Source organism: Rhinopithecus bieti, unplaced genomic scaffold (genome assembly GCF_001698545.2).
Source record: "Rhinopithecus bieti isolate Rb0 unplaced genomic scaffold, ASM169854v2 scaffold_15368, whole genome shotgun sequence".
Taxonomy (NCBI): Eukaryota; Metazoa; Chordata; class Mammalia; order Primates; family Cercopithecidae; genus Rhinopithecus; species Rhinopithecus bieti.
The window spans coordinates 205,923-224,549 of record NW_016808463.1 but is presented as its reverse complement, the minus strand read 5'-3'; the positions used below and the strand labels follow the sequence as shown (position 1 = coordinate 224,549).

The following is an 18,627-nucleotide window of genomic DNA, read 5'->3' as shown; positions in this document are numbered from 1 at the left end:
TTTTTTTTTTTTTTTTTTTTTTTTTTTTTTTTCTTTCTTCTGACTCTTGCTTCCCCATTTTAGCGTCTGCTAATTTGGCCTCTGCTTCTCCTTTTTCCTGTGCTTCTCCTTTCTGAAGCTGACTTTGCCCTGTTCTGCTTCCCTCTTCTTTCATCATATGCTGATGTGGCCTCTGCTCCTTGTTCCTGTGCTTCTCCTTTCTGCAACTCTTTTGCTTTCTGCTGACTGTGCCCTGTTCTGCTTCCCTCTTCTGTCAGCATCTGCTGATGTGGGCTCTGCTTCTCCTTTTTCCCATGTTTCTCCTTTCTGCAGCTGTTTTTTTTTTCTACTGACTCTTGCTTCCTCCCTTTTAGCATCTGCTGTTTTGGCCTCTGCTTCTCCTTTTTCCTATGCTTCTCATTTCTGCTGCTGTTTTACTTTTGCTGACTCTGCCCTGCTTCCCCTTCTTTCAGCATCTGTTCATGGCCTCTGCTTCTCCTTTTCCTATGTTTCTCCTTTCTGCAGCTGGTTTTTTTTTTTTTCTGCTGACTCTTGCTTCCCCATTTTAGCATCTGCTAATTTGGCCTCTGCTTCTCCTTTTTCCTGTGCTTCTCTTTTCTGCTGCAGTTTTTCCTTTTGCTAACTCTGGCTGCACATCTGCTTCTCCCGTCTTTCAGCATCTACTGATTCTGCTACTTTTTCTGATGATTTTGCCTCTGCTTCTCCTTCTTCCTATGCTTCTCCTTTCTGAAGCTGTTTTTCCTTTTGTTGACTCTACTTCCACTCTGATTCCCCCCTTTTCATCGTCTTCTGATTCAGGTGCTTTTTTGCTGATCCTGCCTCTGCTTTTCCTTTTCCTACCTCTGCTTTTCCTTCTGTTGATTCTGCTTCTCTTTCTGCTGATGCTAATTTCCTTTCTGCTGCCGATGTTGATCCTGCTGCTTTTGCTCCTCCTTGGTCTTCTACATTTTAATGTGTTATACTATTTCTGACCTCCTCATAGCTTCATGTTTACATGGCCCTTAATGGCTATTCCATTCCTAATTGCACTATATGTTTCCACTCACAAATGCTCCACTATCTGTTTTTCAATTTCTAATTACCCTATACACACTCCCTTAAAAAGGAATGCGATATTAAAGTAATGGTACTATGTCATAGGCAGCTGATTAACTGATGGACTAGCTGTTACACAGCCCTTAGATGCTCACTTCTAGAATAGTCACCATGGCACAGGCTGGGAAGCAGAAAAACTAGAGACTCCCATGTTACAGAATGCAGTCTAGGACTACATAGACTAGGTAATCCATAGTCCATAGAAGGGAATGTACCTGAGTCAGCAATCCTTATTATCTCTGCTGGAAGTAGATTGAGGTGTAAGTGAGCAATGAGGTAGTAATATAAAAGAAGTTACTTAATTTTGAGAACTAGATAAAAAGACAAGAGTGTGCAGAGGACAGCTAAGTAGCAATGTGGAAAATTTTTATCCAGTCAAAAAGGAAAGACTGTAGACAAGTAGAAGAATGAAATCGTGTCATTTATGGCCACCTGGAGAACTCATGTTAAGTGAAACAAACCAGCCACAAAAAGATAAATATCACATATGTGGAAGCTAAAAAAGTTGATCTCATACACGATGCCAAAGAAAGTTGATCTTATATAGAGGTAGAGAGTATAGAATAGTGGTTAATAGAGGTTAGGAAGAGAAGGAGGATGGGGCAATAATGAGAGATTGGTTAAAGGAAACAAAACGAGGAATAAGTTCATATACGGGGAATAAGTTCTGGTGTTCTAAAGTACTGTAGGGTGACTATAGTTAACAATAATTGTTATTTCCAAATAGCTGGAAAAGAGGATGTTGAATGTTTCAACATAAAGAAATGATAAATATTGGAGATGATGGATATGCTATTTATCCTGATTTGTTCATTGCACATATGTGTGAAAATATCACTCTATACCCCATAAATATATACAGTTATTATATATCAATGAAAAATTTAGAAAATTTTTTAAAAAGAGAAGAACAGAGGGAGCAAGGTTTTCTGGCAAATGGAGTTGAAATTAAGAGCACAGAATTGAAGGGTTGATCACAATTGAAGATGTGATATCAGATCCTTTGATGCTAGAAGGAAGGAAGGATTTGTTGGCATTTTCCACTTCCATGATGGTATGCAGGTGTTTTACTGTTATTTTTCCCTTTCTGTTATAGGTCCTGAATCTGTTCCTCCTTCCCTTCTTAAATTAGTGATGAAACCCATAGCAACTGTTGGAGAAAGCTACCAATATCCTCCTGTGAACTGGGCTGCACTTCTCTCTCCACTTATGAGGCTAAATTTTGGTAAATATCATGTGTTTTTACATCTTCAGACTTTGATTTTAGTATTTGACCTGAATGGAAAAACAGATTCTGTGTCACAATGTGTAGTGACCGGATAGACTTTTCAGATCTTGAGGTTTGTCATGTTGGATGGGATGGTTGGGTTACTTTCACTTAGTCATTGAGCCCCTGAGGGTGAGGAAGAAGAGGTCTAAAGACACAGGCCAGATACACCTGCGAAAAACAATGCTTGACTGAGGTTTGCACACCACTGGGAATGTGGTACAGGTTCCATTAAGCTTGGCCTTGTGGTTATCAAACTACATTTCCAGAGCCGTAGGTTTCAAGAAGTACCATGTGGGATGCTGTATTAATTTTCTGTTGCTGCTGTAACAAATTACCACGGTGGCTTGAAACAATACAAATTTATTATCTTTACAAGTCCATAGGCCAGAAGTCCAACATGTTTCTCACCAGACTAAGATCGAGGTATCAGCAGATTAGAATTTCTTTCTAGAGGTTCTAGGGGAGGATTCATTTTCTTTTCTAGCCTCTAGAAGCTGCCCACATTTTTGACTTGTGGCCCCCTTTCCCCATTTTCAAGGCAAGCAATGGAAGGCTAAGGTCTTCTCACACCATCATCTTTCTGGTTCTCTGTAGCCAGGAAAGATTTTCCTCCTTTAAGGACTCATGTGATTAATAGGCTCACTTAAATAATCCAGGATAATCTCTCCATCTCAAGATACTTAACCTTAATCACATCTGCAAACTTTCTTTGCCATATGAGGTAGTGTATTCACAGGTTCCAGGTATCAGGATGTGGACATTATTGGGTACCATTATTCTGCTTACTACAGTTATTTTGTGGTGAGAAGCAAACAGAGTGCACACCTCAACACCTTGAGTTCATCCACAGCAACCTATTTTATACAGAATAGAGTTACACGTACAAATATAATTTAATGTACTTTTTCCCCACCCTAACTTGAAAAATAAAAATAAAATAAGAAGGGGGAATGAAGAGCAATTTAAACGGTATTGTAAAATTATATGTGTTTGTGTGTGTGCCTGCCATGAGTGCTCTATCCTTTATAGTAGAGTGCATATGATATGCAAAACATGATATATAAAACAACTTGTATACTGTAATTTATGTGCAGTTTCAGAGACAAAGATAATTTTGACTATATACAATTTTTCACTTAAATGCTTTCATATAAACCTAATCTCTATGTAAGATATAATGTCACCATACTGGGTTTCCAGAGATTTCATTTGAAAAATATGTTCCTCTGTCCCTCTCCTTCTTTTGTGTGCTATGTTGAAATGTTTGTGTTTCAGTTAAGTCCTTAGAAAAAGGAAGGAAAATAAGGTGCTGATTGGAATCTTACTACTAGAAAGGCTCGATGACTAGAGAATGTGACTGTATCTTTAAGCCATTCCTCACCTTGATATATTTCTTCATGGTCTGCATATGAGATGGCGAGAAGGGAAAAACAGAGATCAAGAGATTACTCGCTAGAATATTCTCATATTTTAGATAGTGTTTGAGTGTGTAGGTTCCTCTGGATATCATAAGAGAAATTCCCCTATCTAGTTCAAGGCTCTTGCTAGTTCCAAGACTTGGGACTGTGATGCCTTTGGACACGTTATTTTGCCTCATAATTAACAAGTCTCTTGAAATATCTCTTCTGGTTTACTGAAGTTCTGTTACCTGCAGAAGTCACATAAGCAGATGCTTTAATTGGAGATATTAAAGCCTGAAAATGAGTCAGGAAAGTAACTATCTATTCAGATTCTTTTCCTTTCTTGCCTTTCAGGTGAAGAGATTCAGCAACTGTGCCTTGAAATTATGGTGACCCAGGCACAGTCATCCCAGAATGCAGCTGCACTATTGGGCTTGTGGGTGACGCCACCACTGATCCACAGTCTGAGTGTATGTAGTAACTAAGGGTGTTGGCCAACAGGAGGATATCGTTCTTTAGGAGGAGATTAACATTCATTTGGGTGTGTGTTCTCAAAGTCAAGAGGAGACAGATGAGATCTTTTTTTTTTTTTTTTTTTTTTTTTTTGAGACGGAGTCCCGCTCTGTCACCCAGGCTGGAGTGCAGTGGCCGGACCTCAGCTCACTGCAAGCTCCACCTCCTGGGTTTACACCATTCTCCTGCCTCAGCCTCTGAAGTAGCTGGGACTACAGGCGCCCGCCACCTCGCCCGGCTAGTTTTTTGTATTTTAGTAGAGACGGGGTTTCACCATGTTAGCCAGGATGGTCTCGATCTCCTGACCTCGTGATCCACCCGTCTCGGCCTCCCAAAGTGCTGGGATTACAGGCTTGAGCCACCGCGTCCGGCCAACAGATGAGATCTTAACAAAAATTGAGAGTTTGATAGTAGCTCGCCTACATACTGGGAAATTATATAGTTCAGAACCCTGCCATAGCCATTACTATTCATGCTTTAGCTACCATTTATTACAAAAAGTGGAAAATGATGATCAGAGGTATTAAAGTTCCTTTCTCAAGATCATATAGCTAGAAAGTTGTGGAATTATTTGTACTTATGTTTATTTGATTATATAGTATATGTAATTATTTCAGTACATATTAAGAGAAAGAAAATCCATATGTACTCGACTCATCCATGTATTATCCTTCCCTTTTCCCAGAGGAGGCAGCAATTAAACTAACCGAACCATGATTCGGTTAGGTATCACATCAAGGGGACCAGGGGATGTAGGTGGGAGAGTGTAGGTGGAGAGAATAAAAGATCTCTACTAGGCTGTTTAGCTTGAGCAAAGCGTTGAGAAAGAAATGACCCAGTCTGGTGTTTGTGATAGAGGGGCTAGCACTTTTCACATATAGGCCAAGGACAGATAGGAAGAATAGGGCAAGAGATTTTAAGATGTGAAGTTAGTAAAGACGTATAATTTTGATTAGGTTTCAAACTAGAACAGAAAAGCATATTCCATGATTCTTTAGAGGTTTACCAGTTGATATAAGTTAAATGCTGTCATCTTTTAATTGTCTCCATAATCTGGCCTATTCTTCTGTCCTAGGAGGCTTTAATTGTTTGAGAATAGTGCAAAGCTCTCTTATCATTTCCTCAGTCTCTTGGCCTTTGTCCCTGTTCAACACTGTTTCTGTTTTTGTTGTTGTTATTGTTGTTGTTTTTGAGACAGTTTCTTGCTCCATGGCCCAGGCTGGAGTGCAGGGGCACAATCTCTGCTCACTGCAGCCTCTGCCTCCTGTCTCAGCCTCCCAAGTAGCTGACACTATAGGTGTGTGCCACCACGCCCATCTAATTTTTGTATTTTTAGTAGAGACGGGGTTTCAACAATTTGGCACGTCTGGTCTCGAACTCCTGACCTCTAGTGATCTGCCCACCTCAGCCTCCCAAAGTGCTGGGATTACGGGTGTGAGCCACCACGCTAGGCCTGTTTTTGTTTTTTTAAACCTTTCCTACTCCTCCTCACTGTCTTTAATTGAAAGTGGATGCTATCAAGGTCTGCATCTTTCTGTCAGGTATTAACTTCACTCCACCTGTCTGCTCCAAGTGGCTCCCAGCTGCCTGCCACTTACTGAGCCCTTGCGGTGTACCTGGTACCTGCAAGCACTCAGTGAGTACAGAAATCAGACCTAATTTCTCTACAGCCTGACAGAATAATTTTAAAATAGCTTTGTTGAGTTATAATTTATATAGCCTAAAATATGGCTGTTTTAAAATATAAAATGTGATGAATTTGAGTACCTTTATAAGTTTTTCAGTCATCACCAAGAATATTTCCATCACCTGACAAGTTCCATTGTGCTTGTTTGTAGTCAATCCCCACTCCCAGCTTCAGACCCAAGCCACCACCAATCTGCTTTCTATCTGTAGCATTGCCTTTCTAAAACAACCTTTATTCTTATAATTTTACATAAATTATATAAACATTTCATATCAGTTTTAGAAATGCTTTAGAATGGAATTATATATGATATGAATTTTTGTATGTCTGTCTTATTTCATGTCTGAGAGATACATTTTATTATTTCCATTTTAACAGACTTATAAACTGAGGCAAATGGAGGTCAAAGCAAAGTTTGCCTAGCTAATAAATGAGAGAGCTGTGTCTATCTGACTTCAAAGCCCTGTTCTATTCACTCCTTCTTCCTTTTGAATCAGACCCATTTCCAGCCTGTTGGGTTGGCCTCCAAAATTTTCCTAAATTTTACTTACCCTTTATCTTTTAGATCTGTGCTACTCTGTGCATTTGTCTTTGATTATTTACCTTTATTGTTATCTTGGTTAATTAACAATTAAGTTTGTGAATTCATTTTCTTAAATATAAAATGATCTGAGATGGCATATTGTTTAAAATGAGGTCTTGAGAAAACTCATGCAACTACACCGATCTTTTTAGAAATTTGCAGAAAACATTGTTCCTCTGTCCCTCCCCTACTTTTGTGTGTTATCTTGAAAAAAAAAATAGCACACAAAAAAAGTTTTGCCAGATTTTACTTTTTAGATCACTTATTATGCCAGATTTTATTTTTAGATCACTTATTTTAGACTTGCTGCCCCTTTAGTAGCATGCTTATATTCCTAAGAATTTTCGAAGCCCACTTGGTTAAAGTCTGTCACATAACACAGCTGTTACTAACACGCCCTTTCTTGGCTCTCGTGAACTCTAAGGTGTCTGGGCAGTTCTACATGCTCAGCTGGTGGTTTTACTTTGGTCATAAATGGTCCCAGCATGTCACTTCTCCTTATTACTTCCTTATTTTTCTCAGAAGAAGAAATTAATAGTATCAGATGCTCTGTTTAGTTGATTTTCAGCAGATGAGCCTTTCATCTTCTAGAGCTTTTCTTGCCAGAGAATGTGACCTTTTAAAACTGAAAAGTAACTGTCATGTACTTTCAGGAGTAGCATTTTATTCCCATCACTGAAAACCTCCAAGGTTTAAGCTGAGTAGTTCACAGATGGGTTGGCAGATCCATATAAACACATGATTCACCCTGGATCAGAAGTAACTGCAGCAGCCAAAATTACATGCATTGGTGGCCCATTGGACCATGAAGCTGTGGGAAAATGAAGAGGGGAGGAAGTAACCTGAACCTTTTATCTCTCAGTCTACCCTCAAACACAGTGGTGACCTACAGGTTTTGAACATTTCAAACCCAGACTTGCCTATTTACATTCAACCTCTTCTGTTTTACTTCCAGCTGAATACCAAAAGATATCTCCTGATATCTGTACCTCTGTGGATAAAACACATCTCTGATGAACAGATCCTGGGTTTTGTTGAAAATTTAATGGTGGCAGTTTTTAAAGCAGCTTCCCCACTTGGAAATCCTGAGCTATGCCCAAGCGCCTTACAGGGTCTGAGCCAGGCCATGAAACTGCCCAGCCCTGCCCACCACCTCTGGAGTCTGCTCTCTGAAGCTACTGGGAAAATTTTTGACCTCCTGCCAAATAAGATTCGGGTGAGGAACAAAAATATTTACATTCCTGACAATTTATGTTTGGGATATTTTAAAGACTTTTTGGCAAAGTGGGGAGGTGTATGTTTTAAGAATGTGGGTGGGAAGGCTAGCAAGAAATAACCACATTCTTTACTAGGAGTGTGTTTGTTTCCAAGATCTAAATTGAGGTTGAATTTTTAGAACCAAAGTTTTGAGCAAGCTTAGAAGCCGTTTAACTAGTGCTGCACCAGGAAATTTGCTATTATGTCTTTTTATCAAATGCCTCTTGTAGAAGACCAGAAAGCTCAGAAGTCCTTACACTTTGTACCTGGAGAATCCTTGGGCATCATTTCCCATATACTGTTTATATAAAAGGATTTAGCATCAGCCCTTCCCGTCCCCCAAAAGACCTCTGAATTGTAATTTTACAAAGAGGTTAGAAATTTATTTGGGATAAAGGGATTTTGATAAGGAGAAAAGGTATAGCCAAAAGAAAAAACACACACACACACACACAAAAACCCCCACAAAGTAACAGGAAAGATGTCTTCAAAATGACAAAAATTGGCCAAATGATTTGGTTTGGTTAAAATTAAAATCTCATCAGCTGCTGTTCATGGGGATAAGAAAATCTAATAATTTGTCAGAACATTTTGACCCGTTATTTTACACTGTTTGCTGACATGTTTGGGATTTTTCTTTATCAGAGAAAGGATCTAGAGCTGTATATCAGCATAGCAAAATGCCTCTTAGAAATGACAGATGATGATGCCAATCGGATCGCCCAGGTTACTAAGGTAATAACATATCTTTCTATACCTTTTTTCATTATTGAGGCAGAAATTACAATTGAAGAATTGATTTCAGTGTCCTTTTGGCCGAAGCAAGTTGTGTTTCATTTTTGAATTATATCCTATATATAATAATATATCCTATTATTACATGCATGTAATGTAATTGGAAATAAAGTATGTCATTTACTTCTTAGTACCTAGAGCTGAAGGTTGCTGTTACTCGCTTGAGTTTCTACCTAAAATACCATTCAGAACATTGTCACTGGAACATGCTAAGTAGTGTTCTGATGTCCCCTAAAGAGGTAGTCTGCTTCAGCAAGGTCAGAGTTTGTTTCTGAAAAGAATAGAGGTAAGAATAAGATAGTGGTAGAGAACACAGACTCCCACAGTTCTGTTTCTTACTCTGCCACCTGTAGCTATGTGATCTTAATTTAAGCAAGTTGCTTAACCACTGTGCTTCAGTTTACCCATCTGTAAAGGTGGGATGATAATAGTGATCTACTGCAGAGAATTGGTATGAGAATTAGTAAATACAGCAGTTCTCAAATGTTTTAGTCTCAGGAACACTTTAGCTTCTTAAAAATTATTGAGGATTCCAAAGAGCTTTTAATTATAGGGTCATATCTGTTGATATTTACCTTATTAGAAATTAAAGACTAGGAAAACTTCTAAATATTTACTTAAAAGCAATAATAAGAAACCCATAATATATTAACATGATTAATAAAAACATTTAAAGCATAAAAATTTAGTGAGAAAAGTGGCATTGTTTTACATTTTTGCAAATCTCCTTAATGTCTTGCTTAATAGAAGACAGCTGGATTCTCATGGCAGCTTCTTCATTCCATCTGTTGTGAGGTTGTTTTGGTGAAGTATGTGAAGAAATTCCAGGCTCATACAGATATGCAGGAGGAAAGGGGAAATGTGTGCTAATAGTCTTTTCACGTAATTAACGGATATCCTTCTTTTACATTTCACCAAAAAATTCAACAACTTGTAGTTCCTTTTTGTTAAAATTTTTTTTAGACCGAGTCTCACTTTATCGCCCAGGCTGGAACGCGGTGGCGTGATCTCAACTCACTGCAACCTTCATCTTCCAGGTTCAAGTGAGTTTCCTGCCTCAGCCTCCAGAGCAGCTGGGATTACAGGCATCCACCACCACGCCTGGCTAATTTTTATATTTTTAGTAGGGACGGGATTTTACCATGTTGGCCAGACTGGTCTCGACCTCCTGACCTCAAGGTGATCCTCCCGCCTCGGCCTCCCAAAGCACTATGATTACAGGTCTGAGCCACCTTGCCCGGCCAGCAACTTGTAGTTCCTTAAAGGTTAGTTGCAATGTAGACTCTGAAACCATATCAATGAAACTCATATACTTTGTTACATTAAATTCCACTGGTCTGTTTTGTACTTTGGGTCTTTTACCCATGCAGGGTTTTGTAATAGCATACATTAGTCATTTGGAAAATATTGAATCACCGAGCTTTGAAGATCTTCCAAATGTTGACAATATAAAATAATCATACTGTTAGTATCACTACCAGTCTCATCAGAAACTTTTTACATATTGGGAAGCTGCCAGGCTCATAGAAGTAGAAACAAATTTTCCAAAATCTGATTTTCTCTTGAAAGTTCAGATACTATCAGGTATTTTTCTTGAAGTGACAGGTTCACTTCCTTCAGTTTCAAGAAAATAATCTGTCAAATACCCAGGTTGAATAACCATAGTTTTTCCATCAATTATTCTTTCAAGTAAATGGTGTTCTGTGAAAAGAGTGGCTATTTCACAGCCTAATCTTACAAGTGTTCTTCCTTGGCTTGAGACCACCATCATACTTGGGTATGCAGCACAATTCCCTTATGAGTATTTCTCAGTTTGTCCCACAGAATATTTTTTAAAATACTTACTCAAGGGCCAATGTTTAATGGAACTAATAATTTTTTTTGTTTACAAGGATATTTTAAGTGAAATTGGCTTGTGAAAAAAAAATGTCAGTACAATATACAATGAATACTAGTACACTTTGGTGCTAACATAAAAATAGTTTTGACCTCATGGAACCTCTTACGCACCTTGGGGTTCCACAGAAGTTCTGTGTACCATACTTTGAAAACCACTGAATTAACACATGTTAAATGCTTGGAGTGATGTGTGGCACACAGTAAGTACTGTATTTTTTAGTCATCATTTTATTATTATTTGTGTATGTTTACTAAATATCATCATGGACTAACTCCTGAACAGATTTATGGTTTTAATGAAGGAGCCAGGAGATGGCATTACAACCCTCTATTGTATGTTCATGTTAATTTAGCACACAGGCAGATGGGTCATGTGCTGCAGGAAATGAACAGAATAATAACATCCAACTCACCTTTTCTGTTTTGCCCTTGCCATGAAATTCTGTAGCTACTTCAGTTAATAGTAACTAAACAATTTTTTTTTTTTTTTTTTTTTTTTTACAGAGCAACATAGAAAAGGCTGCCTTTGTCAAACTGTACTTAGTCTCTCAAGGACGATTCCCCCTGATGAACCTGACTGATATGCTGAGTGTTGCTGTGCAGCACCGTGAGAAAGAGGTGCTGGCCTGGATGATTCTGCACAGCTTATACCAGGCACGGATTGTGAGCCATGCCAACACGGGTGAGGACACCCTGGGGTGAATATCAGAAACAGGAATAGATCTGCCTGCTGTTGCTTTTAAGTTGCACTTGTGTTCTCAACTTAAAAATTAGTTTAGTGCTTATTGACACAGGTTAGGCCTTCTGGTGCCAAATGAGGAGTTACTTGGATAGAAATGAGCAGTTACAGCTCACAACATCCACTTTTTAGAAATAAGGATGGATTCTTTCGAGGGGTTTTGTATTGTATTTGGCTCTGTAGACCCTCAAAGATACAAACAAGTTAGCTGCTTCTGCGTGTTTAACTTCAGTTTCCCAAACACACAAGATGTCAATTGATTCTGCCTGATGATTTCATGAAAATGGCTTTTGGGTAGTCATTTACCAAACAAGAGAAAACAAACAAAAAAAATTAGCTAGTTATTTTACAGAAGAACTTCTCTGGGGTAAGAATAATCAAATCCTGCCACCCTACCCACAGTAGCAAGCTTGAAACTCTGCTAATGAATCACATGATGTTTTTAGACCATTTTCGACGTTATGCTTTAACAATTACTGAATAAGAGAGCTCCCCCATTGCTCTATCCAGCTTGTTGGTCATATGCTTACAATTTCTGGAGACTACATTCAAGTTCTGAATGGCACCAGGCTCCTGAGGGGTAGATGTGGCTGGGACGCTTGTGTGACTCTGGACAAATTGCTTATGCTTATGTGCCTGGTTTTCCCCATCCATCTCTTGTATTGTTATGATTTTGAAGAAAAACTGACAAGCATGATTGTAATACTCTGCAAGACTGTATCACCTGTAATATCAGCACTTCAGGAGGCCAAGGCAGGCGGATCACCTGAGGTCAGGAGTTTAAGACCAGCCTGGCCCACATGGTAAAACCCTGTCTCTACTAAAACAACAAAAATTATCCGGGTGTGGTGGCGTGCGCATGTAGTCCCAGCTACTCAGGAGGCTGAGGCAGGAGAATTGCTTGAACCCAGGAGGCAGAGGTGGCAGTGAGTCAAGATGCCACCACTGCACTCCAGCCTGGGTGACAGAGCGAGACTCCATCTTGGGAAAAAAAAAAAAAAAAAAAAAAACAGAAATTTTGATGCATCATCCTCTGTGGCAGTCTGAAACAGTTTTTATGTCTGCATTAGTGCCTTTCCACTGACAAATGAACCTATGATGAGAAACTGGACTTTTTTACTCTAAGCCAAAAGTGTATGTATCAGGAAGAAATCTAGTAGGGGTTTCAAATGAAGCATGAAGTTACATGCAATAAACTGAAATAAGTTTGATGTTGCCTTTGGTTCTAACCAGAACCAGCCGGCTCTCAAATGTAGTTCCTGTTTTTGAAACCCATCCTTAGTAGTCTTTACTGTGCTAGGAATCCTGTTTTTGGGGAAAAAAAAAGTGAAAAGGGAAAAAAAGTCAATATTTCTGCTAATGAAAATATAATGGCTGTATTTTGCTTTTCTTTATGTGTCTTTGGGTTAGGTTTCCTCTGTGATTTGGCATAAATTGGGAACACTTATGCAAAGGAGAACTGTAAAATCAAGTAATCGTCAACAATTCAACATTGCTAGTTAGTTGGCATGCCAGATTTCTCCTAGTGTATTTAATGTTGAGACAGAAACTCCAACAAATGCATTTTATCACTAGTGGTCAGGGAAATTTAAAAAATAAATTGGCTTTTGAAAAATCAAAGACCAAAATACCGTTATCTGATGTGAATAATGTCAAAGAACTCTCTCACAGGCAGTCACAAGTCTCGGGTATTGCAAGGGAACATGAAACTGGTTAATGGAGTCCTCACCAGGTGTTCTGCTTTAGTTATGATGGTTGTTACTGATCTGTTTTACATTTCAAAGGAAAACCATGGTCTAGTAAGAAAATACCCTTTTCATTTCAGGCGTTTTGAAGAGAATGGAGTGGCTCTTGGAACTGATGGGTTATATTAGAAATGTTGCTTACCAGTCAACATCCTTTCAGAATATGACTCTTGACGAGGTAAAATCTAGAGGAGTAGTTTATAGCTTCCTTAAAATATAGAACTTATATTAGGTTAGGGCAAAAGTATTTGCGGTTTTTGCCATTAAAAGTAATGCAATTACTTTTGCACCAACCTAAAATATACGCTTCCAAAAGAGGAACATGTTGCTGTTTGCAGCTTTTCTTTCCCTCTTTCCTTTTATTTTAGACACATTTAATGATTCTCTGATGCCACAAGGAAATCAGTATTCTTGCCAAGCTCTTGGAGACACCCAAGGCTGCCCTTTGAGAAATATTTTCAACAAAATATGTTTCTTGACAGGCAGAACACAAACGACACTCGGGGGAGAGAGAACCCAAGCTCCTATGTAGCTGGGATTGATCCCATAAAGAATGTGGGAATATAGGGCTCTGGCCTCCACACTGGCCCAGCATATGGCTAAAAATGCCAGCTTTGAATAGGTTCCTGGAGTGTGTGCAGATAATCTTATGTGTGCACATATGGAGGGGAGTTTTTATCACACCTGCAAAATTACCTATGACTCAAAAAAAGTGAGAACCACTAGTATTAGGTTTGGGTGAGTTTAAAAATAAAGGATTAGTAAATAAAACGAAGACAGCTCTTTCCTGCTTTCCTTCATTGTGTTGACTTAGCTGGCAGCTGTGCATTTTGTAATAGTAGAATTTTTTTTCTGTAGGCATGCTTCGTGAGTATTCTGTTTACTATGTGAGTCAAATTTGCATAACCTGGGCTGTTTTTTGAAATTCTGCCCAGTTTTTCTGAAGAGTTGTATGTCTTGTTGAATTTTAATTTGTGAGTTTAGGAATTTTAAGAGATTAGGAAGTACTTTTTAAACTTTTTTTGAACTTGCATGATCTGTCCTCTTTCTTCTGATTTCCTCAATTTTATTAACTTTCTCTGTTTTCTTACAAAACCTTAAAACACTGAGAAAATACAGATAAGCAGAAAGAAGTGTAGTTTAAATCACAGTAATCCAACTACTCAGAGGTGGCTTTTGTAATCACCATTTCTATAATTGTCTAGATTAGTCTGAAATCTGAACGGATAGATCCTGGACAGGTTTTTAAAATGCCTGAAGAAGCTGGGCACAACGGCACATGTCTATAGTCCCAGCCACTTGGGAGGCCGAAGCAGGAGGATTTCTTGTGCTCAAGAGTTCAAGACCACTCTGGGCAGCATAGTGAGACCCCCCCATGTCTTAAAACACTTGTCTTAAAAAAAATGAAGAAAGACTTGCTCAAAAGTAGAATCAAAGTATACATATTTTTAAAAATTAGTTTTGCCTACATAGTGATAAATATTTCTTCATTCTGTAAGCTCTTTGAAAACATCAAAACAGAGGAACGTTTGGATCTTGATGTGATTAGGAATTGAATAAATGATGTTTCTCCTGAAATGTTAGAGCAATAATAATGAAACTGTTGGGTCTTCTGCCTTCACATAAAGGGACCTCAAAAATCTTCTAAAGCCCAAAACATCTCTTCATTAAACATGGAAACTGAGTTTACTGTTCAGTTCAGTTCCTCTTCTGGGTGGGGGTAGGGCAGGAGGGACTGGTTGGGTGACGGGAAAGATGACATTGCCTCACAACAGGGGCTGTGTATGTGAACATGTGTTACTTTGAATTGTTAAAACATGTGACCTAACGTCATTTCTATTTTCATCGTAGGCTTTGGACTTCTTCTTGCTGATATTTGCAACCGCAGTGGTTGCATGGGCCGACCACGCTGCCCCTCTCCTCCTCGGTCTCAGTGCCAGTTGGTTGCCATGGCATCAGCAGAATGGCCCGGCTGGGCCAGTACCAAGCTTCCTTGGCAGGAGTCCAATGCACAAGGTCACTCTGCAGGAAGTTCTCACTCTGCTTCCCAATAGCATGGCTCTGCTGCTGCAGAAAGAGCCATGGAAGGAACAGACCCAGAAGGTGAGGCTGGCAGCCAGCTGCTTAGCAGGGCAGGCAGCCATTGTCTCTTCAGCAGTTTCTACTGTAGAATTAAGGGGGAGTTAAGTACATCTTGAATCACACCACAGGTTTTTCTACTCAGCCCCAAATCTCAGCCAGATGCAGAGTCTCAGAGTTTGAGGCTAGCCCAGGCTTGGGACAACTGCTGATTAAAAACAACAATAAGGTGGCAACTTGCTTATATCTGGGGGTGAGGTGGAGGAAAAGCCCATACTTGCGTTCATTTATTGAAGGCACGTGTTTTCTTGATCCTGGAGAGGAAAGGGTGAGTATGTCTCAGAGCTCAGAATCTCAAGGTGAGGGTAGACAGAAAGGCAAATTCAGGATTGCAAAGGGTGTGATAAGTAAGATACGGTAGTGATGAGCAAGGGAGGGAGTGATCAACAATGCCTGGGTGGGTCAGGAAGTTTTCTGCCAGGAAATGTGGGTCGGGAGCATCCATCTTCTTGTAGCATCTTTAAGGTTCCCCGTAGCTTATTCCCTTGCACAAATATGCTCCAGGTACCCAGTGTGCCCTGGTCTGTGCTAGATGCCAAACAGAGCTTTGTAAAGGTCCAGTAGTGTCACCCTTGCCCTCAGGAAAACCCAAATTGTTTAGTTTGCTGTTCAGTCTAGTTCCTCTTCTGGAGTAGGGGTGGGGCAGGAGAAGGAGTTGGGTGAAGGGGAAGATGACATTGTGTCATGTTGGAGGCTTTGTATGTGAACATGTGTTACTTTGAATTGTTAAAACATATGACCCAAAAGGAAACATTTTTTGGTTTTTAATATTGAGGTTCCCCAGGCTACCAGCTGTTCTGCAAAGCATGTGGTAATACTGTGCTTACTGTACTTCTCATTATATGTTTCTGACCTGTCCTTAGTACAGTTGGTTGGAAGATTGTTTTTTGAATCTCATTTAATCAAAACTGGCTTTTTATGAAGTTGAAAGCTTAAAACTCACTGTTTGTTGCTTATTCTTGAAATCTGAACATTAATCTTTAAAAGCATTTCTGAACTGTAGACCCACAGTTTAGCTATGCACAACTCCACCAAGTGTCTCAACTAAAATGCTTCTTATTTTTCTTAAATCTAATAAGCATTAGTATTGCTGCCCCAAATTTTGTGCTTTGTGTCCCATTTAAAATCAAATTTTTGCTGGGCACAGTGGCTCACACCTGGAATCCCAGCAGTTTGGGAGGCTGAGGCAGGCAGATCACCTGAGGTCAGGAGTTTGAGACCAACCTGGCCAACATGGTGAAACCCTGTCTCTACTAAAAATACAAAAATTAGATGAGTGTGGTGGTTCGTGCCTGTAATCCCAGCTACTCAGGAGACTGAGGCAGGAGAATCGCTTGAATGCTCCCGGGAGGCGGAGGTTGCAGTGAGTTGAGATCCCTCCACTGCTGTCCAGCCTGGCTGATAGATTGAGACTCTGTCTCAAAAAAAAAAAAAAAAACAATTTAAATGTGGTCTTCCCTTAAATTATTTCTGGACTGGGATACCACGTTCCCTTTGGACTACAATGTAGACCTCTTGCATTGATTATATATTTGTAGTGCTTGATTTTTTTGCTTACCAGTAGGATATTATAGCACAAAACTGAGAAAAAGAAAATCAGCAAAGAAAAAAAATTTTGATTAAAGCAGGGAATTAGGAATATTTTCTTTTTCTCCCTATTTTACTCTTTCTTCAACCTAGCTTCTGTATGTGAAACTAAAATGCCTATTACCTATCACCAATATATGTGTTTTTAATGAACCAAGATTGGCAGCATTCAGTCATTGATAAAATTGCCCTGTATCCAATTCAAAAACAATTCTGGCTGCATCCTGAGAGATCAAACTCATAAATACTGTGAGTGTCTACCTCATTTGCAGGATTTATTCATGGTTAACATGCTTGAATCTTCCCAGTGAATTATTTTATGCCATTTCTCTTGCATTTCAACTTTCTGTTTCATATCCATTTGGGCACAACTGTTCTCATCTACAGAAACATATTTTATTTCAGAAACGGGGGCTTATATCTGATGTGTTTTCTATTTACTGCCCAGCCTAGGAGCCTAGACCAAGCTGCACACAGAACCAGGTGGGAAGCAGTATGATGCAAAGAAAGAGCATAGGGCTCTGAAGCCAAGTGTACTTGGGTTCAAATCTTAACTCGGCTATACATTGAGAGTGGACTTCGGAAAGGTTTTTAATCTCTCTGGGCCTGTCAGAGTGATGAGAGAGAATGTTCCTGGCACACAGGAGGCCCTCTGGGCCCATGTTTACCTCCCTCTTAAAACCTGTATCAGCAACTGGGCGTGGTGGCTCACACCTGTAATCACAGCACTTTGGAAGGCCAAGGCAGGCAGATCACAAGGTCAAGAGATTGAGACCATCCTGGCCAACATGGTGAAACCCTGTCTCTACTAAGAAAAAAATACAAAAATTAGCTGGGTGTGGTGGTGTGTGCCTGTAGTCCCAGCTGCTCAGGAGGCTGAGGCAGGAGAATCACTTGAACCTAGGAGGCAGAGGTTGCAGTGAGCCGAGATCGCGCCACTGCACTCCAGCCTGGCAACAGAGCAAGACTCAATCTCAAAAAAAAAAAAAAAAAAAAAAATCCTGTATCAGCTCTCAAGGTATTCAGCAGGGATATAGGTTTGACTTTGCCAGGTCATTTAACTAAATGGGAGCTGTGCCCAACTTTGCCATATCTTATGCTTGGTTCCTGTCTCATCTGCTCCAGCTGGGGAAGGTATTGCCTAAGAACTGTAATCCCAGCTACTGGGGAGGCTGAGGCAGGAGAATTGCCTCATCTATGTAGGTCCAAAGGACTAACTGTTCTTTTGCTAATGGTAGGATTCTCTTCTTTGACACTATTCTTCATTTTTACCCTAGTTCATTGACTGGCTATTCAGCATCATGGAAAGCCCTAAAGAAGCCCTCTCAGCAAAGTCCAGGGATCTTTTGAAAGGTATTACTTCCATGTTTTATGCTCGACATAGGGGAAAAACCATTATTGTTGTCTGTGGAGCAGAATGACATTCTAGTGGTTGCAGGTTGAGTATCTCTTATCCAAAATGCTTGGGACCAGAGGTGTTTTGGATTTTGGATGTTTTTGGATTTGGGTATATGTGAACGTATATAAGGAGATGCTTTGGGGATGGAACCCAAGTCTAAACACAAAGTTTATTTATGTTTCATACATACCTTACATACATGGCCGGAAAGTAATTTTATCTAATATTTTTAGTAATTTTGTACATGAATCAGGGTACTTGGTGTTAAGTACTTATGTGTGGAATTTTGACACAAGTGCTTGTGTTGTCATATTGAGGCTCAATAAGTTTCAGATTTTGGGGGATTTTGGATTTTTAGATTAGGAATGCTCAACCTATATTGGTTTCTGAATGGGCTAATCTGGAGCTGTTTAGTGTGGCATTTTGAACCAGAAAGTAGACTTAAAAAGAATGCCAGTCCCTTTAAATTTAGCATTTATTTAGATTGTTTTAAAATGTTTTATTGTAATAGTTAAATAT

The 18,627-nt window shown here is 39.5% G+C and overlaps 1 protein-coding gene across 1 annotated transcript in view; it reads left to right on the top strand.

The window, feature by feature from the left end:
- The window catches only part of FOCAD (focadhesin), a 318,600-nt gene that overhangs the window by 297,548 nt on the left and 2,425 nt on the right, over positions 1–18,627 (top strand). Inside the window, 8 exon segments of the mRNA XM_017886722.1 lie at positions 2,192–2,320; positions 4,120–4,235; positions 7,504–7,764; positions 8,451–8,540; positions 11,004–11,181; positions 13,064–13,161; positions 14,835–15,086; positions 17,987–18,062. Coding sequence (XP_017742211.1) covers positions 2,192–2,320; positions 4,120–4,235; positions 7,504–7,764; positions 8,451–8,540; positions 11,004–11,181; positions 13,064–13,161; positions 14,835–15,086; positions 17,987–18,062 — 1,200 coding nt within the window.